The sequence below is a fragment of the Danaus plexippus genome, chromosome Z (genome assembly GCF_018135715.1).
Source record: "Danaus plexippus chromosome Z, MEX_DaPlex, whole genome shotgun sequence".
NCBI classification, from domain to species: Eukaryota; Metazoa; Arthropoda; class Insecta; order Lepidoptera; family Nymphalidae; genus Danaus; species Danaus plexippus.
Genome location: NC_083559.1, coordinates 1,717,443 through 1,743,380, shown reverse-complemented (window position 1 = coordinate 1,743,380; position 25,938 = coordinate 1,717,443). Strand labels below are relative to the sequence as shown.

General features: G+C 36.8%; 5 protein-coding genes across 9 annotated transcripts in view; 4 read left to right on the top strand and 1 right to left on the bottom strand.

Moving 5' to 3' along the window:
* Positions 1-3,817, top strand: part of LOC116777140 (triple functional domain protein) — a 58,949-nt gene extending 55,132 nt beyond the window's left edge. For 2 of the 4 annotated variants that reach the window (XM_061526522.1, XM_061526523.1), the window contains 5 exons: positions 639-1,415; positions 1,530-1,805; positions 1,890-2,135; positions 2,221-2,409; positions 2,546-3,817. In XM_061526522.1, the coding sequence (XP_061382506.1) occupies positions 639-1,415; positions 1,530-1,805; positions 1,890-2,135; positions 2,221-2,409; positions 2,546-2,653 (1,596 nt within the window). In that variant the 3' untranslated portion in view covers positions 2,654-3,817. Of the gene's footprint in view, positions 1-376; positions 1,416-1,529; positions 1,806-1,889; positions 2,136-2,220; positions 2,410-2,545 lie in introns of those variants that run through there. The other 2 variants (XR_009753481.1, XM_061526524.1) reach the window with 2 other exon arrangements.
* Positions 3,818-4,412: 595 nt separating this feature from the next.
* LOC116777570 (proton-coupled amino acid transporter-like protein CG1139) lies at positions 4,413-6,767 on the top strand. The gene is made up of 8 exons (XM_032671193.2): positions 4,413-4,626; positions 4,698-4,755; positions 4,825-4,975; positions 5,098-5,304; positions 5,372-5,647; positions 5,719-5,897; positions 5,993-6,162; positions 6,479-6,767. Exons 1-8 carry the CDS (start codon positions 4,578-4,580, stop codon positions 6,721-6,723), a joined length of 1,335 nt encoding a protein of 444 aa, XP_032527084.1. The 5' UTR covers positions 4,413-4,577; the 3' UTR covers positions 6,724-6,767.
* A 1,073-nt stretch (positions 6,768-7,840) lies between these two features.
* Positions 7,841-10,687, top strand: LOC116777165 (uncharacterized). Of its 2 annotated transcripts, XM_032670553.2 has the most exons (8): positions 7,841-8,002; positions 8,215-8,351; positions 8,545-8,587; positions 8,703-8,831; positions 9,100-9,256; positions 9,462-9,655; positions 10,216-10,265; positions 10,339-10,687. In XM_032670553.2, exons 1-8 carry the CDS (start codon positions 7,980-7,982, stop codon positions 10,491-10,493), a joined length of 888 nt encoding a protein of 295 aa, XP_032526444.2. In that variant the 5' UTR covers positions 7,841-7,979; the 3' UTR covers positions 10,494-10,687. The 2 variants fall into 2 exon arrangements, with proteins under 2 accessions (XP_032526444.2, XP_061382070.1); XM_061526086.1 differs by lacking the exon at positions 8,703-8,831.
* Positions 10,688-10,690: 3 nt separating this feature from the next.
* LOC116777164 (staphylococcal nuclease domain-containing protein 1) lies at positions 10,691-16,840 on the bottom strand. The gene is made up of 10 exons (XM_032670552.2): positions 16,667-16,840; positions 16,229-16,350; positions 14,774-15,077; positions 14,513-14,683; positions 14,195-14,420; positions 13,908-14,124; positions 13,612-13,815; positions 12,543-13,521; positions 12,206-12,445; positions 10,691-12,064 (listed from the first exon to the last, which is right to left on the bottom strand). The coding sequence occupies exons 1-10, from the start codon at positions 16,715-16,717 to the stop codon at positions 11,891-11,893; spliced, it is 2,688 nt and encodes an 895-aa protein (XP_032526443.2). The 5' UTR covers positions 16,718-16,840; the 3' UTR covers positions 10,691-11,890.
* A 1,497-nt stretch (positions 16,841-18,337) lies between these two features.
* Positions 18,338-25,320, top strand: LOC116778119 (uncharacterized). Its single transcript, XM_032672004.2, has 8 exons — positions 18,338-18,567; positions 19,095-19,274; positions 19,650-19,735; positions 20,399-20,569; positions 21,586-21,729; positions 22,389-22,529; positions 23,442-23,564; positions 23,639-25,320. The coding sequence occupies exons 1-8, from the start codon at positions 18,490-18,492 to the stop codon at positions 23,739-23,741; spliced, it is 1,026 nt and encodes a 341-aa protein (XP_032527895.1). The 5' UTR covers positions 18,338-18,489; the 3' UTR covers positions 23,742-25,320.
* Positions 25,321-25,938: the final 618 nt, after the last annotated feature.

Below are 25,938 nucleotides of genomic sequence, written 5' to 3'. Positions count from 1 at the left end.
ATTTTGTTTTTGAATGTTATGACAATAAAGAACTACGTAGCTGGATTTTTTCTATAAATATTAAAAAAAATACCGTAAGATCAGAATTAATTTTATTAAAATTCAGGTTGAAATAGATCTTTGTTAAGCCTTAAGAGTGGACATCAATCACCCCGCTATATTATTTGACCCTCGCTAGACCTGTCTAAGTGTTTCAGTCGTATTTTTTATCTATGCAGTATTTATATAAACTTCTTGTATGTTAAATCTTCTCTATGCTATTTTCGTAATTTATCTCGTAGTATTACTGCTTCAGTATATATTTTTGTTCGTATTTATCCTTTACTTTTTGCATGTACATCTTTTTTAACGCTTGTATGAATTTCTTTTGTTTTAGGTATGATATGCACAGAAATAGTTTTTAACATAGACTGTGACAATGGGGCAATTGACTCAAGACTCTTGTTATTTTGTGCTATGTGATATTCCATTGAATTGAATTGTTATATTAGTTATAGTTGTAAATAGTAATAAGTAAATTATTAATGAATAAAAGTGGATCGACGACTACAACATCCGGGTGAGCTTGCATGAAACGCTTAAATGTTAAAATGACAGAGGGACAGAGATCGGTTAGTGACCGGCTGTGTGTATGGCAGGGTTTGTCGAAGCGCGCTTGGGGGTTGAAGTTGCGTCGCGGCGGCAGCAGCGGCAGTAGCGGCAGCGCGGCCGAGCCTAATGACGGCGTGGTCACGGAGCTGCGAGCCCCCGAGCTGTCCGAGCCCGCCGCTGACGTCACAGTGGCCGCCGGAGCCTCCGCCACACTCTCGTGTCGCGGTCTGGCCACAAGAGCCACAGCCTCGTGGCGTAAAACGGCGCCGGAGACTCTGGCTCTACGACACGGAGGTCGTTTCGCAATCAGCTTCGGATCCGACGGCCTCGCCACTCTCACTATACACGCCTGCCGCGCCTCGGATGCTGGCGTCTACTGTTGTCTCATAAGCAACGAACTCGGCGGTGTACAGTGTTCGGCTCGACTGACGGTGGCTGCAGGCGGGCTGCCTGGAGTTCCCGTGGTTAGAGCTCACCCCGGCGGTGGACTTGTGGTCCAGTGGGATGAATCGGAGGCTGTGCATCTTGAATATTGCCGTGTCGGCGAGGGCGAATGGCGTCGAGCTACCGAAACGCCCGCTACAGCAAATACGCTAGCACTAGAGGAATTACCTGCTGGTCAATACAGTTTTCGTGTAGTGAGTGCCCGTAGCGGCGCCGCGGGTTCCGCGTCCGGTCCAGCGACCTGCGGTGGTGGTGGGAGTTGGCAACGAGAACAATTCGCACGGAGATACACTTTGGAAGAGGAGATAGGACGCGGTCGGTCGGCGCGAGTCCTGTCCGCTCGTGACACTGGCACCGGCCAACGAGTAGCTTTAAAACAGGTAATACATGCTCTACATACTCTAAGTTGTCAGTACATTGACTATCATTCATATTCCTATATAGGAAACGTCATGTTAAAAGTTTTAATAGACAAGCATTTTAAACTTAACAAGGTGGTGAGCGGTCGAGGCGCGGATGCAGTACGTGAATATCGTATATTATCTGGTGGTGCTCACGGCGCTGTGGTCCGTGCCCTGGCACTGTTCGCCGAGGTGCCCCGGGCGGGCGCACACACGCTGGTGTTAGAGCTAGTTGGAGGCGGGCCACTGCTGGACTGGGCGGCCTCCTCCGCAGACTACAACGAAAGAACCGTCGCCACGCACACCAGACAACTGCTATCCGCACTCGAATGGCTGCACTCCAACAATGTAGCACATCTAGACGTCAGGGTTGGTGTTGACTCGTGTATACGCATAAAACTAATCATCAGTAATCAATTTATTTGATTGATAAAAATATACGTATATTTCCAGCCGGAGAACATTTTAGTAGAGTTGGGCGGTGCTCAGCCCCAGCTGAAGCTTGTGGACTTAGGATCGGCTGTGGAACTCGAAGGAGGCGCCAGCGGTTCGGCTTCTAACGCGGAAAGTACTACAGTACTGCCGCCTGCACCCGCCCAGCTTGAATTTGCACCACCGGAGTGCGTTCTGGGACGACCACCAGCACCAGCCTGGGACGCTTGGGCTGCTGGCGTATTTCTCTACGTATTTTTGACCGGCGTTAGTACAATGTTATTGATATACCAGAATCCCTCTAACTTCATTACAATGAAGACAACTACAACAAAAAAATATATATTTCCAGTTATCGCCATTCTTGGACGAGTCAATAGAGGAGACGACGGCCAATATAATAAAGTGCGACTACTGCTTCCCTCCCGAGCACTGGGGCGGCGTGGAGCGAGCTCAGGAACTGATAAGACGTTTGTTGGAACCGGTGCCCGCGAGACGGCTCTCACCGGCTGAAGCGCTGCGAGACTCTTGGTTCGAACAGGTAATGTAAAACGCAACTGTGATTTTTATCAAAACCTATAAAATAACAGGATAGCATGGAAATGGTAGTTCCATTAATGAAAGTCAGGTGAGAAATGTGCGAGGGTAAGTCTAAAAGTAAAACATAATGTCCGCAGGCTGGCGACACTCAGCTGTCTTCGACGCAGCTGAAGACGTTCCTGGAGCGACGGCGGCCGGCTGGTCTCGGCAACGCTCTACACTCTCTCCGCTCACCCGACACCTGACGAGTCTATGACACTGACACACTAGACTCGACAATCTCGCCAGACTTTGTCTCCGGGAACGAGGAGTGTGAAACCAAAAAATTAATTTTTCTTTTTGCCAATTTCATCAACCCGGCGGGGACCTGAGAACTAGCTCACTATATCTCCCAGCCTCGTACGCTCATGATACATGATAGGTTTACGATAAGCTTTAGTAATGATAGCGTTCATATTATAGTCATTGTGCCCACCTATCGATATTTTTTTTTACGAGAGCCTTTGGATTTCGGATTCCCTTTTAATTTTAACAAACCGACACACGTACGTACAGTCATAGCCGTTAAACGTCTCATTGGATAGACATATATAAATTGAATTGCTTGTTTCGTTTCGGTTTTAATGAATATCGATATAATTTTATTCGAAACTAATTCCTTATTAACCAGCCATATGGCGTTCGTTACGAACAATCGCTCTTGTCTAGTGCGGTGTTCGTGTTAAGCCAATCTATCGTGGGATTTTTTTTTTTTTAAAAGATTAAATTTCTGATAAAATCTTTGATGTTCGAAGTCCGCGAGTGACCGATTGTAATGAAAGTGTCTGTGATTTTTGCTTATATAATAATTTCATGCTTATCCTAATTTAATGTATGCATATTTTAATAACTATAATGTATATATCACTAAGTTTTAGCGAATTTAGAGGTTTTAATTTTAATTTGTGACCAAATTGCGAAATTTAGTTTCATAAGACGAATATGACACGTATTCTTTCTATGTATAAGTACTGTTTAAGTGATATAATACTTGGATAGTGTAATTGACGGGAGAGGAAGAGCAGACGAGCGACTCGTTAGCACATTACATTTTCTACATCATAAGTTATGGTATATATTAAATAGTAATTGATCGTTAGTTTGCTTTTATTTTTTTTTTAATTTTTTTTTTTAATCAATAATAAATTGTATTTTATTACTGTGATCTTTTACTCTTTTTACATTAGCTTAAGTTGTGATTTGATACTCGTTGCTTGATATACTAGTATCACTGAATAGGACCTACATTATTATAATTACGTTTCTAACACAAACACTATATATTAAAATCGCGATATATGCTAGGCATCATGTTAATTTTAATTATTTTTTTTTTTAATACGCGTCATTTGATATCATTATTTATATAACAGCAAGCAGGTTATTGCGGTTTCTCTTATGTTGTACGTTCGATATTAGTGTGTTGAGAGCTTGTGTAACTTTAAAACGTCTCATGCGGTACGCGCTGGATCACTGAGCAATTGATATAATACGTTCAGCACTATATTAATAGATATAACAACACGGAACTTGGGTAGTTGACGCTTTTGTATGAGTAACGCTTGTGTCTGATGATGTATGGAGTCGGTTTACTTCGGAAGTCCTGGTATAAAGAACGACCGGCGTCTCTTACGCTACTAGTGACACATAATATATAATGTATTAGAACTGATGTAACTCTGATATATAGAATAAATAAATTTCATTATATAATTTTGTGAAATTTGTCTTTTTATTGTTCTACCCTCCGACGCTTTCATCGAACCGAGAGGTAGTTACACATTCCAGGATGCTTTTTTAATATAACACATTAAAACTACACTTCGTATTATAGTATTATAAACAGTGTTCCTGATGTGTATCTAAAAAAAACCGGAAAGATATGGAAAAAGTAAATCGTCTAGTAAAACCTTAAACCCTATCACCGAATGTCAGCTAACGTCAATTTAATCTGTTTGAAAAACTTTTCAGTTTTTGATATACTTATATCTTACAATATTTTAATATTCCCAATTTACACAAATCCCATTTTATCTCTTTATCTAACTCAGTATAATATCTATAACGAAAAGAATAGAAGAGGACATTCTCAATTCTTCTTAAATATTGTCAGAAATATAATACAGCAAGATGTTTGTTTACGAGTTTATGGCTGGAATAGTTGAGCATATAACTGGAGGTGGGTCTTCATATACATACTAAGCGACTTAGACCAGACAATTTGTGTTCATTCTATTGATTTCTTTATAGGCGAGGAAGAGGAATCTTTCGACCCACATGAACACCGCAGAGTAGAGAGACCGACGACGTTAGTATAAAGCAAAAAACTATTTCCTTATGTTATATGCTGTGGGATGAAATTATTCGCTTTGTTTAGTTATTCAGACACGATGACGCATCTGCTGAAGGGTAGTATAGGAGCTGGCATCCTCGCCATGGCGGACGCGGTCGCCCGTGTCGGAATTGTTTTCAGTATTTTTGGCATTTTAATGATTGGATCCTTCGCTACTTACTGCATACAACTTTTAGTAAGTGTTCCATAATTCGGTTAATACCATTGTTATTTAAATGTTAATTTCTAAATTATTTAAGTAATATAACGTTTTAATTATAAAATATATAAGTTTGTGTATTTGATCTAAAAAAACAGATAGCAACTCAGTATAAATTGTGTAAGAGATTCAAACGCGGTTATCTGGCCTATCCTAAATCCATGCTTTTTGCTATCCAAGAAGGACCCCCGTGCCTCAGGTGGTCCGCCAGATCACTTTATTACTTTGTTGATTCTGTGTTGATCCTTTGGCAACTCGGTATTTGCTGTATATACTGTGTCTTTGTCGCTGAAAATATAAAACAGGTATGTATTTTTATCTTTATATGTACCTAGCTATATTTTAATTTTCTTTCATTGTAAATGTTCTCAGGTTTGTGATTTCCACGGACAAGTAATGTCTTTGAGAACACACCTTTTTTTTCTGTTATTGCCGCTCACGCTCATGGGACTCGTGAAAAACCTCAAACTGTTGACTCCATTTTCTTCTATATCAAACATAGTTACTATATTTGGGTTTGTTCTTGTCTTCTTTTATTTAATTGAAGATGATGTTACTATAGAAGATGAAAAGTTACAATTGAAGGGACTCGAAGAGATTCCATTCTTTATTGGCACGACATTGTTTGCCCTCGAAGCTGTGGGTGTGGTAAGTTTATTTAGAGATAGCTGTGCTATTTTGGGAACGATGTATAGGAGTTATGATTTTTTCATTTTCAGGTCCTGGCTTTGGAATACAACATGGAGCAACCAAAACGTTTTGTAGGACTCTTTGGTCTTTTCAACATTGGCATGGTTATCATTATGTCACTCTATTTGCTGATGGGGATTTTTGGTTATCTCAAGTATGGAGACGAGATAAAAGCGTCTATAACCTTGAATCTACCCCAAAATCAAAAGTAACTGATACAAAATTTATATTTGTTTGTGTAGAATCTTTTGTATCGTATAGATTTTTGTATATATATCCGACATATTTGATTTATCTTTTCAGGAAAGCGCAAGCAGCAAAAGTGATATTTGCAATGGCAATATTTTTGACATTTCCACTGCAGAATTTTGTTGCCTATAGCATTATCTATCGTAAGATACACAAAAAAGTATCAGGAACGAAACTTTTAATTTTAGATTACTTACTACGTGTAGCACTCGTAGTTCTTCCTTGTAAGCTACTCAAGATAATTAATATATTTACTTATATATTTTTTGCCATCACTCCTCAATTTTTTTATGTCCTATTCGTATAACTAAGCAGTAGAAAAAAGTTTCCATCACTAAAACTGCTCTAAGACCTTTTTGGGTCATCATTTCTCATTATGTGCGTATAAATTCCCTCGGCTTTATCAATATTGAAGAAGAATAAAGAACTGCCAGATTTATATATAAAAATTAACCCACTATTTAAATATTTAAGTTTCGTGTTTATATTCTTAAGATATACACTATTGGATTGTGTAAATATTTGCTATAATATTCGCAGGGTTGGCTGCAGTAGCTGTGCCGAAACTGGGACCATTCATAGCTTTGTTTGGTGCTTTCTGTCTGTCCCTTCTATCTATGGTGTTTCCCGGCATCATGGACGCCTGCGTCTGGTACACTGATAGTTACGGCCTGTGCCGCTACCGACTCATTCGTGATATATTCATCGTGTTAATCGGCCTCGCATTTCTCATCTCTGGTTGCTACACAAGCTTACTAGAAATTGCTGCTTCTTCCGACCACTGATTTGATGGAAATGTACTAATTGTTATTAAATTTTGTGGAATTAACTTTACAGATGTTTTATTAAGGCATATCTACTTGATAATATATATATATATATATATATATATATATATATATATATATATATATATATATATATGCATATATAAATCAACGCCACATATATATCCTGAATAAATGTTTCCGTACTTAAAAATTTTAAAACTCTTACATTTACATATAATACACTTCGTAGTTCTGACTATTCGTAAAGTTAGATTTTAAACTCACAATATAGTGCTTATTTCTATCTCTATTCCTTTTTTGTTTATTAATATAAACAGTATATTTATATATTGCATACATGGTAAGTATAGACTAAGAAATGGTAACATTTACTGATATAAAACATACCAGTCTGAACTAACATTGAATTTGGTAGCCCCATTACATTTTAAACGGGCATGATAGTTTAAAAAATGTCAAAGCTAGTATTTACCAAAAAATATACTAATTCAATTTTTTTTTTTTTTGCCAATAAGTAATCAAAATCCCAGAGGCTATTTGTGCGTCGGCTTTCAGACCAGACATATTTATGTATCCGCGTATTTTAAAGCGCGTTGTGATAATAGACCTCACGGTTCCTTGGGAAACCAACATCGCAAAGACTATGCCATCAAGGTCAATAAATATTACGAGCTCACTAACGAACACACTCGAAGTAGGTTCGTCGTGGATTTGTACGCGGTAGAAGTGGGAATGCGAGGTATATCGGCTAAACCTCTACAACCTGCTGAAATACTTTGGCCTGACCAGAACTAATATCAATTCATTCTTGGAACGTACTTTGAAGGCAGCTCTAGTTTAACGCGCGTTAGATAGGGGCCCCTTAAACCTATACCTGGGTCGCAAGTCCCAGGTACTGTTAAAGCTCCTCTCCTTGCAACGCGATGGAACCGGCACCAGCACAGTGGGTCCACTGAATGCTAAGAGGTTTTGTCTCACTCATTGTCCTTTATATATAAAACGATTTAGGTACTCTAATAAAACGAAAATCGTTACAAAGTAACTTCTGTTTTCAAATTAATATCCAAACTCTTTACATTATTTTTTTCTTTTTAAATATTTTTTTCGGTAGCAGTTTAATGACTTTTCTTACTTCCATTTTATTGATTATTAGTTTAACTTTAGAAACTACAAATTTTACAGTCCTTATCTTATTTACATCAAGAATAATTAAATCAAATTCACATTAATTTCTTATCTGACCTGTCGCTATGGGTGTGGATCCTTATTTCAGGTAAACTTTATGCTGTTTATGTATTGTCTTAGTCGCCCCCAATCGTTTTTAACAAATATTTATATTGACAAACTTTAAGCGAAAAACTGTAAATTTTATTCATATGCATTGTTCTTTACAAGCGACAAATTATCCATTTAACAGAAAAACTTCACAACATTTTGTATAGTTTATAATTATGTTCTTATAACACCTTACTTTTATTGTTTCAGTGAGAAAATTTTTAAACAGCGCTCCAAATTACCGTTCACCATAAATCACTTGAATATGGATGGTAGGGAGGTATCTAAGACCGGAAATCATAATAATAAAGAGGTCCCTTCTGAAGCTCCTCGTAAACACATTTCCCGTAAGTTACACTATACATACATACACTTATGAAGGCCATATATTGAATATACAACTACTTAACGCTTAATATGTAAAACGTCTTTTTGGACAAAAAAAAATCTGTTAGCATTATTGGATACACTTAAATGAGAACGCATCCAAATGTATCAGCTCGGTTATGTATATTATAATTTGAAAAACAATATAACCAGGTGCTTCTCCTCGGCCACGTCGTTCACGATCGTCACCAGTGCGGTAAATATATAGTTCTAAAAGAGTTTTATTTAAGATTAAAAATATTATATATTTTTATTACGCCTCCTGAGAAAAACCTTTTGTCAAAAATGTAATATAATTCTACAACGCTCAGATCGGGGGTTTCTGAAAATAATAGCCCTGAAAGACTAGCTCGCAGCCCGTCTGCATCAGCCACACGAATAGGTTTGCCTGACCAAATACTGCCTGCGCCAACAGTGCTCTCCCCACATAACATACTATAGTAAGTTTCATTTGCTATGGTTTTCTTCATTAACGATTATTAGATACAAACACATTATTTGATTATTTTTGGTTAGATAGAGAGAGGAGCTTGGACGTTGGAGGTAAGCGTTTAACGCGCCTTATATAGGGGCCCCTTAAACTTACACCTGGGTCGGAAGTCGGAGCTCCTCTCCCTGCAACGCGATGGACCCGGCACCCGCACGGCGAATTCATGGAATGCTGAGAGGTTTCGTCTCATAAACCGTCGTGTCTTAATATTTTTTCAGTAAAAATAATAGCGGTCCAGGATTCGGGCCTACCGCGATGTCATTCTTCTCTCCTCGCCCTCCTCCTGCACCACTCTTTATCGTACCACTGACCAGAAACCCCAGCACTATAACTGAAAACAGACAGAGAATCATACAATCACGGCCGCAAGCAAAAGTGAATCTTTATTTTTTTGCAAGATTTGTTTTAATTGTTAAATTTTAATATGTCTATTGTGTAAAATGTTGGTCCCCAAATAAACGATGAGGCGAAAATTTACACTTTTAAGAAATAGCAACAATCAGGGAGCCAATGCTAAAAGTTTATATTTTCAATTGAAATAAATTCAACTATTGAACAACTTGCAATGCTTGTATTCCAGACAAAAAAGAAGGCAAGTCGCAGAATTGTTGGGCAAATACTGGAATCGTTATTTAAAAAACTTCCTATAAAATCTAAAGCAGCCAGTCCCAAAGCTGTTAAAATAATGGGACCAAAAGCTTCTAGAGACATCAAACATAACGATAGAAACCGTAGTATTGCTGTTCAAGCTTTGACGAAGCATACATGTAATAGGTTAGTAATGACTAACCAAAATATAAAAACAACAAATAAAATTTCGTTTGAACTCTTGTTTGTGGAGAGATGTGGCAGGCCAAGCGACCACGTGCCCTGTCGCTGACAGATCCGGGGTGCACCAACATAGCGGCCGTTTCGCAGTGGTTTTAGTGAGTAGGGGCCTGCCCAGGCCGAGTCTCACACATCCTCTCCGGCCCCTCCAAGGCCGGTTAGACGGCTCGTAAAGAGTTTCCCTGCGTCATCAAAAAAAAAAAGGCCAAGCGACCACGCTAAACATTCCCAGCAGAGGTTAAGCGATAACTGTTTTTATGACGACGGTACCATATCTGTTTTATGTAAGTAATAATATTAAATCATATTTATCTTATCAACATTATTTTACCAATAATCTTGAGAAGTAATTTAGGCACTGATTCAAGGTATCACTATTTAATCCATTTATTATGGTGTATTTAGTTTGAGGGGTACAGTCAAGACCACATTGGATCAGCAATTAAATGTGGATTTGACTGTACCTGATGCATGCAAGACTTATCTGAATTCATTTTCAATTACAGGAAAACATTGTCGGGAGACGAGGACGAGTACTCCAGTTGTAAATCTAGTGGTAAATGAGATCAGTAATATATAGTTGTAAACATCTGTCAAGTATCGTATAGTAAAGATTAATGTTTACACAGAAGACGCGTGTCCCGAGTGCGAGCGATCGTTTGTATGGGCCGGGTCGGTGCGTGCTCTGCGGGACTCGCACGTTCGTCTCGTGTTGCGGCAGCTGCGGCAATTGCAAGACATAGAAAAACTCAACAGAGCCCTGCGACGAGAGCACGTGGAATAACACGCGAAGGATGGACCTTAATTAATGAATAAACACTTACATATATTACTTTTACAATTTGTACATTTATTAGAACATAGTTCAGTAGTTAGTCGATTTAAAAACACTTATTATGTAAACCACTACAATAGTTCATTATAATATTATATAAGGTGGGAAGTGAGAAACGGGATGAAATAAAATAAAAAGAAAAAAAAAATATTCCTAAAAAGTGTATTTATTTAAAATACAGGAGTTTCATTAACAATCCACGCACGGTCGCTGTGGTAGTCCAAATGTGGGGTGGGGGGAAATAACAGGGACATCAGACAGGAGGTAGGTTAAAAAAAAAAATAAACATTCGTAAGTACGAATTATGAAAAACTGAATAAAAACATAGTGAAGACGTTTCAGAATAGAATAATGTGGTAAAAATGTATAATAACACTCAGACTCGTTATGCATTACGATAAATTCACACTTAGCTAACATTACAATGTTCGATTACCGCTATCAACTTTTGAATGAATCCTTAAACGTGAAGTACAAAATATACAATATAGTAGATTTAAGAGACGAGTTACCTTTTTTTTTTTAAGTATGTAAGTGCAACATATTGATATTAAGGCTAAATAATTTTATAACATCACATTAATTACAATAAAACATTTAGTCATATAAGAACAACTGTAAAGTTTGCGATGTAAATACGCGGGTAGTGTAATAACAATTGAAAATTTCTATGCTAACATACCATTATTAATCTTGTACACATTCATTACGATTATTTTAAATATTTAAAAAAAATTTTTTTTTTTTCCGTCATATTATGCTTGATTCTATTCGATTAACTATTCATAATTTACTATTCGTAATAATTATAATTATTATTATTTTTTTTTTTTTCGTTTAATAATTTATTTTGAATATAAAAATATGTAGTAAACATCTAAGAGTGAATTATTTATTGTATTAGAGAAAATGTACGAATTAAGAGGATCCGTTCGATCGAATGGCGTACTTATTGCCGACAGAGTACACGGCTCTATGAATAAGTTACAAATAACATACACAATCATGCTTCTGTACAGTAAGTTATGTCGAGGCGTACGTCTCGGGGTCACATCATTTAAGACATATATTTATAATATTAAAAAAAAAAAAATATTTCATCAAAGTTCATACTGAGTAATAAGATTTAGGATAGACACTTCCAAAGTTGAAGATGGTTAGACGCATTAACATGTATGTATGCGGTAATGTTTTTAGCATAAGTGTTTCCATTGGTACGGCTAGGGCCTTCACAAGAACTCGTAGATAACTGCGTATATGATGGTCTCGACGTGCAGAGCTTTGCAGGTGGCGCAGTTGAGCGTGTGCGAGGGCGAGGCGGTAGCGTCGTACCAGGGAAGCTCGCGCTAGCGACGCGCTCCGAACTCTACGGCGTCGTCCTCGGTGATGTCTCCGTGCCGCCAGAGGTTGAGCCGCGAGCTCTTGGCGTGCTCCTGGGCCAGCCGGTACTCGGCCACCAGACCGCTCAGCCGATGGTCTCGGATGCTCTCCATCAACACCAGACCCTCCTTGATCAGGTTCTGGACACGTACAAATACAGGCAATCACTTGACACCATCGTACTATAGTCAATACAGTGTAGGATAGTGAATGAGGAGAAACTATTAGTAAATAGAGAATAAATCAAGAGCAATAATCGGGATCTTTATATGACAGCTTACCTTTCCAATATCAGTGTTAGTGGTGGGCTCGACGAGTGTCACAGCTGGTGGAGAGCCGCGTGTCTCGAGGTTCAGCAAGAGCTTCTTGTTGAGTGTGTCCAGAGAGAAGGCTCGTACCGCTTCGAGTCTATCGTCCGCGTCCGCGGGGAACTTGATGCACACTAGGGAGTACTCGCTAGCGTACGGCGGCTCGGACTCCGTGCCCGCCGGCAATAAAGCCAATCTTGTTTGGCTAACCACCTGAATAAAAGATATTTTAAGTCAATAGCCGTTTTTTAAATCGATATAATCGTCAGAGTAAAGTGATACGGATACGGATTAAACTCAAATATTATACCTCTCTGTTTCCATAGTCGATGTAGAATATTTGAACCATCTTATCATCAAGGAGTTTCTCAACCCTGGCTCTGTACCACTGGTCGTCTAGTGTGAAGCGAGCGGCGCAAATTTGTCCCCTCCTCGGCACGTAAGATCCGGGCAGTGGTGCATTGTTAGTGAACTCCTGATGAATTTTCTCCATCAAGGTCTCGAGTTTGTTTCCTAACTCCATGTTCTGTGAGAAGAATGTACCCTCCGGTGTGACTTCCGTGACCACAACCTTTTCATATTTCACGACACGGTCCTGCATCGGAGCGTTGCGTTCCTTTTCAATTTCCTTCTCAACCTCAACGTAATCCTTCCAGATGCCGATGCGTTTCTTGCTCGCACTCTCCTCAGCGTTCTTGATAACGCGCGCGTATTCAGAGGTCTCAGCGGTGTGGTGCATAGTAGCGAGTCCGTGTTCTACAAGCGAAATGGAAATGTTTTCGTTGTCCACCCAGAGCCAGCCGATGAAGTTGCCGGCTTTGTCCATCTCCTCGATAGACACAATGACATCGCGTTGGAGGCATTTCTCCTTAGTGAATTGAAGTGCCTCTTCACCGAACGGTTCAGCTTCTTGCATGCCGCCGCCGCCGATAGCGGGGCGAGCACCTCTTGGGCAATTGATGCCAGCCAGTAAGAATGTTACAAGCACAGATTCCTTGGGCACGTAGAGCCTCATACGAGAGCCGCTCGCAACGAATTCAACGACCGCTTCGGTTTTCTGTGCTCTCTTTAAGAACGGGAAGAACTTTTTGGCCTTAGCGGAGTCCCCGCTTGTGTCTTGTATGCGATGGGTCGGTATATCTTTCTTGGCGTATACTCCGAGATTAGCCTTCATAGCTTTCTGTTCGGCTTCTAGCAACTTATCGTAATGGGAGCTCCTTTGATCATTATCATTTCTGTATCTGACAACTATGGCATAGCCTTTGCTGACCAAGGCCTCTGCAATATTACTGTAAAAAAAAATAACAAAATGTTTAAATATACATTTCAACCATTCATATATAAATTAATTTTTTTTTTGTTTCATTACTGCTACTAACATTCCGCCTGCCATAACAGTGCAACAAGTTTTTTCAGGGAAATTGTCTTTTGCTGGCTGGATGTAATCTATTGTGACATTAACTTTCTTTCCAACGAGTTTCTTTCTGAGGAATTCACGTGCTTCATACATCCAAGGTATGTCATACAGCGGTTTGAATCCCTTAGGCCTGGGTGACTGCTTGCCCTCTTCATCTGGGCTGTTCCTTGAAAGGGAAATTAAGGTTAGATAAACGGTATAAAATAAATTAGGGTTGTTTAAAAGAATGTCAGTTTTTAATACAAAGTATACACTTACTTTTCACGTGGAGGTCTAATGCTTGCCAAGAATATTTTCTTTTGGACATTAGATGGCATTTTTACTACGAGTGCATCTCCATTGACAACTTCCATTACAGTGGCTGTGAACTCTTTATCCTTAGCAGGGATGATGGGTGCCATACTGACATAGTTAGTCCAAATGCGAAGTTTAGCTTCTTTAGCTGCCTTCTCAGCTTGTCTCAGTGTCATAGCACCTAAAGCAACAATTAATTTAAAGTTTGTAACCATATATTTATCAAATTATATAATAAAATAAACACTCACCAGATTTCATGACAGCGAGGGACCAATCTACGCATCTACCGAAACCTTGTCTGAGCAAAGCTTCAGCAATATTTCCTTGTGGATGTAGAATTGTTCCAACAAAATTGTTGTTGTTTACAGATTCCAGGACCACCTCAACATCCTTCTGAAGCAATTTGGATTCCAGGAAGAATCTGGCTTCCTCGGCATAAGGCTCAGAATCACCGTCCTGCTTTACAGCTGGGCACTGCAAAACAAAATTTTTTAAGTTTATCGTGTAAACTATGCTTTAAAATCTTTAATTTGAATAAATATCATGAATTAAAAATATGTCCTTACTCTAATTCCTGATAGCATGAGTGTTACAGGTGTGTAGTCCGGCAGCAGACAAAGTCTCACAGTTGATCCGTCCCTTACATATTCTATTATAGCTTTTATAGGTGTTCCATTAAATTTGTTCACATATTGTTTCGGATTTTCCACACTCCATTTTATGTCACGAACATGATTCTGAAACCAAATGCTCTCATAATACACTTGAATACACAACCATTTCTTTTTAAATCTTATCTAAACTTATAATTAAAAGTAATAATTTACCTGCAAGTCAGTTCCCCAAATACCTTTGCCTTGGGATTTGGCTGTTTCTTCGATTTCAACGAGTCTCTTCAACTGAGGGATGTTACGTCCGCCTTCTCTTACTTTAACAAAACCCTCCGCTAGCAAGGCTTCCGTCATGTTTTCATCTTTAGTAGGATCCTTCCCGGCCCAAACAGATCCATATTCCCGAGTAGCAGAGTTGGGAGGTTTCTCAGCGGTGAAGATGACTTCCTTACCAACCAACTTTTTTCTCAAAAACTCTCTTGCTTCCCATGCAAACGGCTCGTCTTTTGTTTCAGAGTCACTACAACAGACAAGTTGATAATTTGTTATTGTTCTGTACAGCTAATTCAACCACAGATTCGCATCGTGTGACAATGATGCATAATGTCAACAAATATTGTGTAAGGGAAAACAAAGTAGTGTTTGTCAGAACTCGCACAACTTCCATACAGATGGGAAAAAAACAATTCTTGCTTTATACAACTTGAATAATTAAAAAAAAATTTTTTCAAAACTTGTGTTTAAGCTGAGCCTATTTTATAAATTATTTATATATAGCTGTTAAAAAGAAAAGTTTATATAAGCACAGAACCTTTCATATCTTACATCAACAAACCCATTTTAATGAACTTTCTTACAGTAATAGACAGGACCCCATTGAAGGGTAACTTAATATAACTCGAGTGAGGAAATCAAATTGTGGTCAGACAAAGCCAAAATAAAAGATAGTTCAGAAATAAAACCTTACACCAATTTTGATGAAATCTTTTAAAAACAAGGTGTTTATACCTTTGTTAATAAACAGTATGTGTTAGTAAAAAAATATAACATTTTCGCTATGCACACTCGCTTTTGCTTGAATGACAGAATTTTGCTCTTGCTGCAGTTAGTAACATATTTAGCTGTTTATATTATACTTACTAAAAGTCAAGTGAAAGTAGACTTAAAAGAGCAATGAAAGTTATTTCATAGATTAAATAAGAACATGGATGGGGTTGAGAGGACATTTTAGTTAGTACTTGTACAAAAGCAAGTCAAATTTAAGAAAATCTTGAAAATTAAAATCCTACAGAAGACATTTATTATAGACTATCATTTTTTAACATATAGATTAATGAAAGTATATATACAAAAAAAATACAATAATATTTCCAAATGAAAACCAAAGAAGCATTTTTTATTTAAAACAAACTACAAATATGTTAAGATTTCAAGAAATAATTCTCCATTTAGATCATTTCAAGAATATAATCACTTTCCACTCATAAGTTATAATTAACCAATGAATAAAAATGTTTAAGTCCCAAGCTGTAATGGACAGGTGCTAAGTCTAAATATAATACTGTACAGAATTTATAAATGAAAACTGAATGGAAATCTATTGATTTAAGTAAAATCAGCATCGCAGTATCAAATAAATGTATTAAAAGAAAATATGTAATTGTAACGTACTTGTTGGCAGTTCTCTGACGCGCTAGTTTCGGTGCAGTGATGCCTGAAAGGGCGATCACTTTCTCTGGCGGGGGACCTCCTTGTGGCTGTCTCCTTATAACGATGGTATCTCCGGATAATACCTGATTACACAGACTGAAGTTCAACCATACTGCATAATTAATGTGAATCGAAAAATTTTATGTCCGAATCTCGGGATCATAACCACTGAATTCATTTTAAATAACGAAATAAATGCTTTTTTCATACATCCGAAGTATTTTAACAACATTTTCGTGATACTGACATTCAAAAGATTCTCTACAGACCCATCGGAAAAATCGATCAATGTTGTTGAAAATTGTGGACGCGGTGCCAACAAGGCATAGCGATATGGGCACGAGGTGTAGCGGCCAGCGGAAAGATTCAAGGAGATAAAAAAGAAAATTGATGTATTACCTGCTTTACAATTCCAATTTTATAAGCAGGGGCAGGTGTTGGAGCACTCATTTTGAAAACAAATTACTTAGGTAACGTGGTAAAGGAATAAGAACATAAAAATTACTGACGACCGTACGATAAAGTTAACAAGGCTGGCGAAACGTGGCGGGCGGCCAATGTTGCCACTACTGAAAATCCTATTAGAACTACATCTACTCTACTCTCGGTGAAAGGCTGAGAATATTTTGCATGTTTCTTTTTTTTATATGGTAAGTATAAACCAAAAAATTAACAAATCTTATTATATGGATAATTATTAAATATTTTTAGTAATTTTATAAGAGAATACAAGAGATAGTCATAAAACATAAAATAATACAAATCTTAATTTTTAGATCACTTCATTTATTGTGAGTGCGAACAATAAAGAGATTGATGTTTTTTATTTTACATAATACACCTACATAAATGATGTTTTAAAATGTTGTTCTGCTTATTGCTTAATTCATGTAAATAATAGTTATTTATATTTTAAAGTAATAATAGTTATTTACGAAAACCGATAGTTTGCTTTAAATAAAAAAAAATTAACGCCTTATTATGATAACAATGATTTAATATTTAAAATTATCTATAAATATTTATAAAACATGGGTGAAAGTATTATTGGTTTCTGTAATAACTGTTTGGGTAGGCAGAGCCGAAGAAGTATAATGATGAAATAACAATTCACTGACAACAAGTTCCACATCAATTTACGTTCAGAAACGGTGCATATTTAGTATACACGTACTAATATTTTCTGTTTATACATTTAATTACTATTTAATATATATTTATGTTATCTCAAGAATAATATGATTTTCGATATTTGAATATTTAAACAAATTATTAAGATTTCTGAAAATGTAGTCTACTACAATTTCTTCTATTTTCTTTTATGAGACTGTTTGTTTTAATTGAATTTATATTTATAAACAAAATTTTAGTTCTTATAAAAAGACCTCAATTGAAACCTAATTAAACATTTCTTTATCCGGATTTTAAGTCTCTACTGTTACTTATTTTTGTCCTGCTGGAGTACGAAATAAAATTTTAAGTGGAGAGTTGAACATTTTTATTAATGATATCAAAGTTATGATAAAATAAATATTATATAGTATAATTAAGAACCCTATCCTTGCTTTTAACAAGATGCAATACAATTTGCAACATTATTACATTTTAAGAATTTGATCGTAAGCACCACAGAGAGTTTTATCTTAACGAAATCTTTAAAAATGTTACTGTAAACAACATTGTTTCATTTTTTATTTCATCGAACAGGGTTATGTTTTTATTTTAAAGCAACTAGAACAAATAAAGATATTATATATATTTAAATGTCCAATGAAACATTTTTATCAATGTAGGGTTCGCGACCCTCGTTGGGGTTGCTCTAAGGTTTAAAGAGGGCGCAATAGTAATAATAAAAGTAGCACATTATTTGGATCATTTTCCATTTATTTTATTCACAAAATAAATATTTAATAATAGTAAAAAAAGCATTCAAACCCTGTTATAAAAAAACATTACTTATGTATGGAATAATTTTAATATTTTTTTAATAGATATAACATACACTGTCGTAATTAGGACTGGCCAGATAGTTATCATGTCATCGCCCAAAAGGATTCATTTATTTATCATATTTGAAAATAGAATAGAATAAATGACAAATAACTTCTTTCTTCGCTTTCAGCCGCATGAAGTATACTTTGTATTATGTAGCAATTGCCAGTACAAGAAGACATTAGTGTACTATAGAACAGTGAATAAATTGATGTTGAAGGTGTGTTACAATGGCCAATGCAGATTTTAGAAAAGATGTTATGGCGGTACGTCCCAGGAGCGTCTATACTGCGCATTCCTATAACCAGGTATGAGCAATCTTTAAAACATAAACCCATAAAAAAATATAAGCGTTTGATTCAACGGTGATTATAATGTGGTCATAGTACGGTATAACTTTAATAGATTAAACATGACATTAAAAAACAAATTCTATTTTTATTGTAGTTTTATTTAGTGGTTTTTCTTTGCTTACGAGTTATTTTTATCATGAAATATTTTATTATTTTACGGCTTTTTAATAGCATTAAAGTTATGTAGTAAAAATGTTTTAAAAAGTTGCTTTATTTTTCACTGGAGAAAATTTTAACGTAGAATCAAGCCAAGCGTATATGAGTGAGCAAGAAATGTAAAAAATAAAGTCGCTTTCACATTTAAAATGTTAGTCCTACCACATTACACAAAGAAAAAGACACGATAAGTTGGCCAATTTCCTCATAAGCGTTCTTACCAAACTTTATTCTAAGTAAACGTTGGAGCTGTTATAAGCATTCTTATATATTTCAATATATTGGTATGATATTGAAAACAATCTATTTTATATATTTAATTGTAGGAAGAGTCGAGTCTTTCTACTTTCCAAGACTACAGCAAGTTTCTGGAGGGTGGATTAGGGCAAGCTGAATTGGTGGGCGCTTCGGGCTGGCAGCCGCCGTGGCGGGCGCCTCTTCAGCGCAAGGCACCCTTCTACCCTGGGGATGACATCTACCATGCTGACACGTGGCGCGAACTCGAGGTAACAAACACCACAAGAGCTTTTTAGGTTAATTCTGGAAGGTTGACTAATTAATGCTTAGGTTTTTCACAAAATTTGTGACATTCTAACATCTGAACGGAGCCTTAGTTTGTATTGTGTAATAAGACGTGACACTGCAGCGTGCAACAACTATATGCAATACATAGTAGCTAGTTATACATGTTTTGTTCTGTCTCGTCTTTAAGTTAGTGCAGCGCTACTTAGACATGAACTTTCACGCTAAGGGCGCCCATTTGATATTATCTCAGTAGTCTGTCGGTGTGACTTTTCTATGAGTATAACGCTTTGTTTTCTTGGACTTGTCTTTGTGAGGAACTGCTTCCATTGTTATAAATAGCCGTATCATATTCAAAGGTAACTGACGGCGTCGGAGGTGCAACTTACAATGTTTCCGTGACCCCCCATGGTACTGTTTGTATGAGGCTTAGGGACAGGGTCAAGTAAGTATGAAATCATTAGCTTTGTGTGAATTTGGCGGGAAAATATCAATACGAGCCCCATCTGAGAATGATATTCAATACTGCAAAAAAACTTATTACTTATACATTTATTTTCTTCAAGGTTTCAAATTATGTAGTGACGTCATTAATATTCATCGTTTCAATTTGTCGACTAATTAAAATTTTGTATATATTAACATTCAGAATTATGACAGAAGTCACTATATATTTTTTCCTGAAGCATTAGTCGTAATACAAAAAATAACAAAAATGGCAGTAGAATTTGTTGCAATTGATGGACGAGGTTTTAGCCTCTAAAACTTTGATTTTCAAACAGATTTTAGGACACAGATCCATAGCTATGGCAAAAGAGTAGAAATTTTGCCATGACTATGTTAATAAGCTCAATAGTGTTTATACAAACATCGCGTTTGTAAAAATTATCTTTAAATCCTATAGTCCATTACTTGATAACATATCTGGAAAAATCCTCTAGGATTGTCTTAGGAGAGACGTTTATGGAGAGGTGTTCCTAAATTTCAAACCTGCCAGAGCTGTGACGTGTCACGTTCTAGATACAAAGTTCCAAATGTCTATGATCAGAATAACACTTTCCACCACCGCATTATGTATATTCTTCTGGTAACGAAGTACACGGTATAGGGTAGACATGACGATCGATGGTGCTGTTCGACTCACCAACGCCAAGAATAATATAATCTTGGCTTTGTCTCGCTCGGGCGCGTCGGCCGCTCTCATCCACCCCAACGGAAGGGTCTACCAGTACGGCTCTAGGGTCGAGATCCAGGCCAGGCATCAGCAGGGGAACAATAAGTACGTAGATGGATTTATTATGAATACCTCCCCCAACTTTGACTGTATGGTTTCCAAAGTTTATTTTAAACGTATCTGTGTAGCTTTATTAACCTAGGGATGGACGGAAAGATAGTTTTCATTGTAAGCGAAGTAATATGTAGAATATAGAATGTGGATATCGATTGGAAAACATTAATAATTCCGCGGTAACACTTCACTGTCCGTTCCGATTTCGTTGTTGCCTAAGGGCAGAGACTAACTGGGAATATATATGTAGAATATTGATATAATTCCTCTTACACTTTCACAGAAAATTCACTAAATCTTTGATAAAAATTACACTTTAACTCTATAAATTGAAAGTACTTTTACGGTTTAGTACCTACCTAACTATAATAGGTGATATTAGTTTGATAATACAATCATTCAGCTATAATACTATATTAAAAAAACGTATTTCATACATTTAAATTTATTTCATAATAATGATGAAATGAGATCAGAGTGAGAGGCGACGACGAATGAATACGAATCGAATAACTGGATAAAATTTGCCTCGGAAAAACAAAATTAATATGCTTTTTTGCGACGCGGTAATGGATTTTTTGATTGCATTGAGGTAAAAATATAAATCCGTTGCGGTATGCAGAATCCGATGTCTATACATTGGCATCTATTAATTAAAAGGGGATGCGGGTGGGGTCGGGCGGCTTATAGGACGATGTGCGCTCTTGTGTGTGATTTGAGAATACTATGATCGTATCCATATATCGGGTGTGAAATGTTCGTGTTGATATGAAATCGATTTCTAGAATAAATTTGCTCTGCATTTTAATTATATATTTTTTTTTTTTTATATTTTTTTAACAGAATATAAGAGGAGTTAGAGTTCGTTACCAACTTTTTGTTAGTTTCTAGGTGAGATGAAGAAGGCCAAAGTACAGTACAATTAAAAGTAGTAAGCTACTTGCAGAGCGTTATATTTGTTTTAGTAATGTTTATTCGGATGTTAGCTTTTGTTTAAATACCGTAAGGTACGCGAAGATGTGGTACAAGGGCGTGTCGTTCACGGCGGAGCAGTGTGCGCTGGTGTACCTCGTGGACGCGGCTGGTACAAGAACCACCACAGACACCTTCCTCGACATGAGCCAGGACTTCACGCTCAATGTGTTCTACAAGTACCTCATCTTGATCATATTTTTATAGACTATAAACATATCCATCGACGGTTGGAAACACATACATATGTATGAAGAAATTTAATTATATAGACGAATTCTCATTTATTCGATCGAATTTATGTAACAACAGCACACTGTTTGTTGGTGATTTTAAAATATATACAAAATGTGGCTTTTGAATCGTATTGTAACTGTAGTTTTTAATTCTATAGTGTCAAAGCCACGATTTTCCAATTTATCAGAGCGCCCTTACAAGTTCTCGAATACTTTTGAAGTAGCGTGTGTTTGCTCTTTGCGCGATCCATTGTGTTCGACTTATACAATGCGAACCGTAAAACGTTTGTGAAATCGCAAGAATATTGTTACAATAAAAATGTTATTTTGAGTTTGTTTAGTGACGTCCAAAGGAATTATTATTCTTTGTAGGATTTAGATTCATTTTAATTAAACTTCTTGAGGATTTAATTGCCAGCAGCTGACGAGTCTAGAATTAACTTTTAATTATAGTATATTACAATAATTTCTGTCGTAATTGTTAAGTTTGTGACTACATATTATTAAAAAGGGGCACTTCGATAGTACTAGTACTGCGATTGGGAGTTAAACAGTAAAACATAGTCGCAATCTTCAGTCTTCGTATGTAACGTATGTCCCAGCGAATCTCGCCATGGGCCGTCGTACGTGAACGAGGCCCTGTCCCTGCTTCAAGGCGTGCAGTACTGGTTGACGGATGATGGCATTGATAATTGGATCATCAACAACGTGCGAGTCAGCCAGACAGCAGACGGACTTGTAAGGTGGGTATAAAAATATTATGTATGCGAAGTTATAATTAAATAGCGCCTGTAGTTTTACTATAGCAATGTCGTGTGTTTAGGACTGTTTAAAAAAATTGCTCTAAAATTATTAGTCATAATGGCAAAATAATAAAATAAAATAATAAAGCGAAAACCGTATAGGGTTTAGCGCGGCTCGAGCGAATCGCATATCGCAATATCCGATGTTAGTTTAATGGAAATGGCGCTGAAAACGCAGCCATCTGAGCGGTCAGTCTGGGTGTGAAAACATTGTATGTATAGAGGGGAAATTGCACACGCTTCACGTTTGATGACTGTGCACTGCTGTGTGTATCTATGAATGAATTTTCAATGGAAAGTTACATAACACGGTTTGGGAGCGCTCCTAATGAAACCTCGTTTGATATTCATTCTGTTTGCATGAGGCTTCGTTTGTAAAATATTGGCTCTACCATAAGCCTTTAGGCTCCAAAATTTTCTCGCAGAAATTATTATTCTAGTAAAGCGTATTAAAGTTTTATGAGTATACGTAAAATTTTATTTAATAAATAATTGTTAGCACGGTTTAATTGGCTGTTTTAACCGATTATAGCGGAATGTACAAAAAAAAAACAGCACCCCAAATGATGATAACAGAATTATATGTAAATTAGACGGCAGGCGGGGCTGAACATTTTAATTATTTTTAAATTGAACGCTCTTTATATATATTTTTATTATTTGAAAATAGAAACTAGGGGTAGCGAGTAAACAACTAATTAGTCATAATTAATTAACACGTAGTTCACTTCGACTCGGTTGTTTATTTAAGGCTTTCGTCATTATCCGTTTCATCATTATATCACAGTAGTACATGTCGATAGATCTACCTATAATGGTTGATGCGTTTTGTAACCTTTGAGACGTGTATAGAATCCACCGGTGCAGCCACAAGTACCAGCTTCGCACGAGCCCCAGTAACGGCTCGGCGTCCATAACCAGCCCTTTCCTCCACTGCACCGCCTCCCTCGGACAGACGCAGCATTTGTTTGTCAGGTGCTTATTGGTGATGACGTAACGTGAGTCTTAATCGGGTCAGGTTACATAATAAAGGCGGGTGTTGTCTGCAGGCGGGGAGAAAGGCGAATGCACTTTGACGGTAATTCGTTTATAGTTCGCAACGCTGGGCATTCAGCCGGCTTCGACGACAAGAACCAGCTCAAGGTGTACTGAGATCCCAATAGCTAAACCGCCATCCTTATATGTCACATTCAATTAATATCTCTACATTTTTAACCAACGTCGTATGTTGTACAGTACTCCCGTGTTTTGTATCCAGGCTGCATTTTTTTTGTTGTACCTATTTTAAGTTTTTGATTTGGTATTTTGAAACTAATGGACAAGTTGTATAAAGTTGTTGTTGGAGCCGGTGTCCAAGAGGGACCGGCCGTTGTTGCTATGTACTGCCGAGTGAAGGTAAGGAAGTGATAAACTCATCTATTTGTGTAATCGCGTTAGCCGGTGAACTGCGCTCGTGTAGGTCGGAACTAAAATGGCGCCGTCACAGCACTGGTCTCTTTAAAAACAATGTAATAAATAAGAGACATAAATATAGTGCCTTTGGGGATGTTTATTTTAATGGATTTTTTTATTTTTGTTTAGTCTTCGGTTATTCGATTAATTGCTTGTATGCTATTTAAATAACGATAAATATAATTCTGGCAGAGACAAATATAGTTAAAAAAGTTGTTTAACATTCGCTCACTCTGCAAAAATGTTCCTAACCAGGAATTCAATAAAACTGCTGTAACGAGGAACTTGTTAAAACAGTTCTATAATCGGCAAACGAACGACTTTGAACTTTGCTTAGTACAAGTTTGCATCGTCGTACTACTTACGCGGGATGTGCTGTTTCCCATTCAATAGCCTAGTTTAATACTACATATAACTCGCGAAGGTTCATAAACGCTCCGTATTTAGTTTGTCGATACAAACCTGTAGTAAGCGCGCTGGTCAGCTCTACGATCTGAACGCGGACGGCTTTAATATGTAATGTTTCGATACCTACCGTACGGTGACGTAATGACTCTACGTACCGGTAGTGCGACATATTGAACAAAAATCACTTTCTAAATCAACTCGGCTTCTATCCGACGCTAACAGGTAATGCATCTAACAATAAAAATGTAATATTCCCATTATATTTGGTTTTTGCGCCAAGCTCGTCCTTCTCATATGATCCATATACCATATATACATATAGTTTAGCATCGACATAGTGATTAAGACTACAGTTGTATACTAAGTGTTTGATCAATGACAGTTTCAATGTTGTATTGTGATTTGTAAATGTTTTTTTATTATTTTATCGCTTGATAGTTGCCGTTCATCGTTGGTGACGTTTTACACGGATGCGCCTTTATTCTTTTTTTTATATAATTGTATTTATTGATGCGTTGTTTGAAATGGCTTTTATACAATGCCATTTTGAAGATCGTATGGGCTTAGTTACTTAATCATTTTCAGCGGACTGTAACAGGTGACTTTCATATAAGTGTTTATGCTAGTGACTATTTTGACGTTGATTATTCCACTACGGATAGCGTTCTGCCTCTGACTGGTGTAAATAAGATTTTTAATATTTAACACTGGTAGCTTGGCACTTGTTACAATATGTATACATATAGCTAGTAATGGTTTCGGGGTTTCGCTTGTCTCATTAGTTTCAATGTGTTGAAAGCTTCAAGTAAATGAATGACTTGTATCTAATATAAAGTATGTTATAAACCAATAAAGTATATTTTTTGGATAATGGCTTTTATTTTATGGGATTCTTGTTTTATTCGTCGTGTTGAGGTTTCGCCACGCCGGTCCAGTACATTTTTACATATTTAAGGTTTCATTTGCGGCTAACGGCAGCTATAGCCTGTTTGTAATACTTCAAAAAGCGGGATTATATTGAAAGTTTAATATTCCTATATAGAATCTTATTTTGTATGCAAAGAATTTTTTGTTTGATTAGTCATCTCGGAAGGTTAAAAGAAAATCTACTATTAATATAACGGATCTATGCACCCTTGACGCTAGTGCAATTAAAAGAATTAGGATACCTACGTTGTTACGAAATTATTATTTAAGACCTTCATTGACGAATAAATATGTATCAATATAATCGACTATCGATTAATCGAACTTAACCGGTTTATGATTTAGAATTCTCGGTTTCCATCGGAAATAATTGAAAAAACAAAAAAAATGGGTTTAAAGAAAAGTATATATATTTTTTGTAACTTAAAAACTACTAATGTCGAATTTCGTACAGACAACAAAAACGTATAGCAAAGAATTTGAACGCCGTTCGTACTTTTTAAAGTGTACACGATAAAGACTAGAAGTAGAGATACTTATTTTCTGTAAAATATTTTTTTGT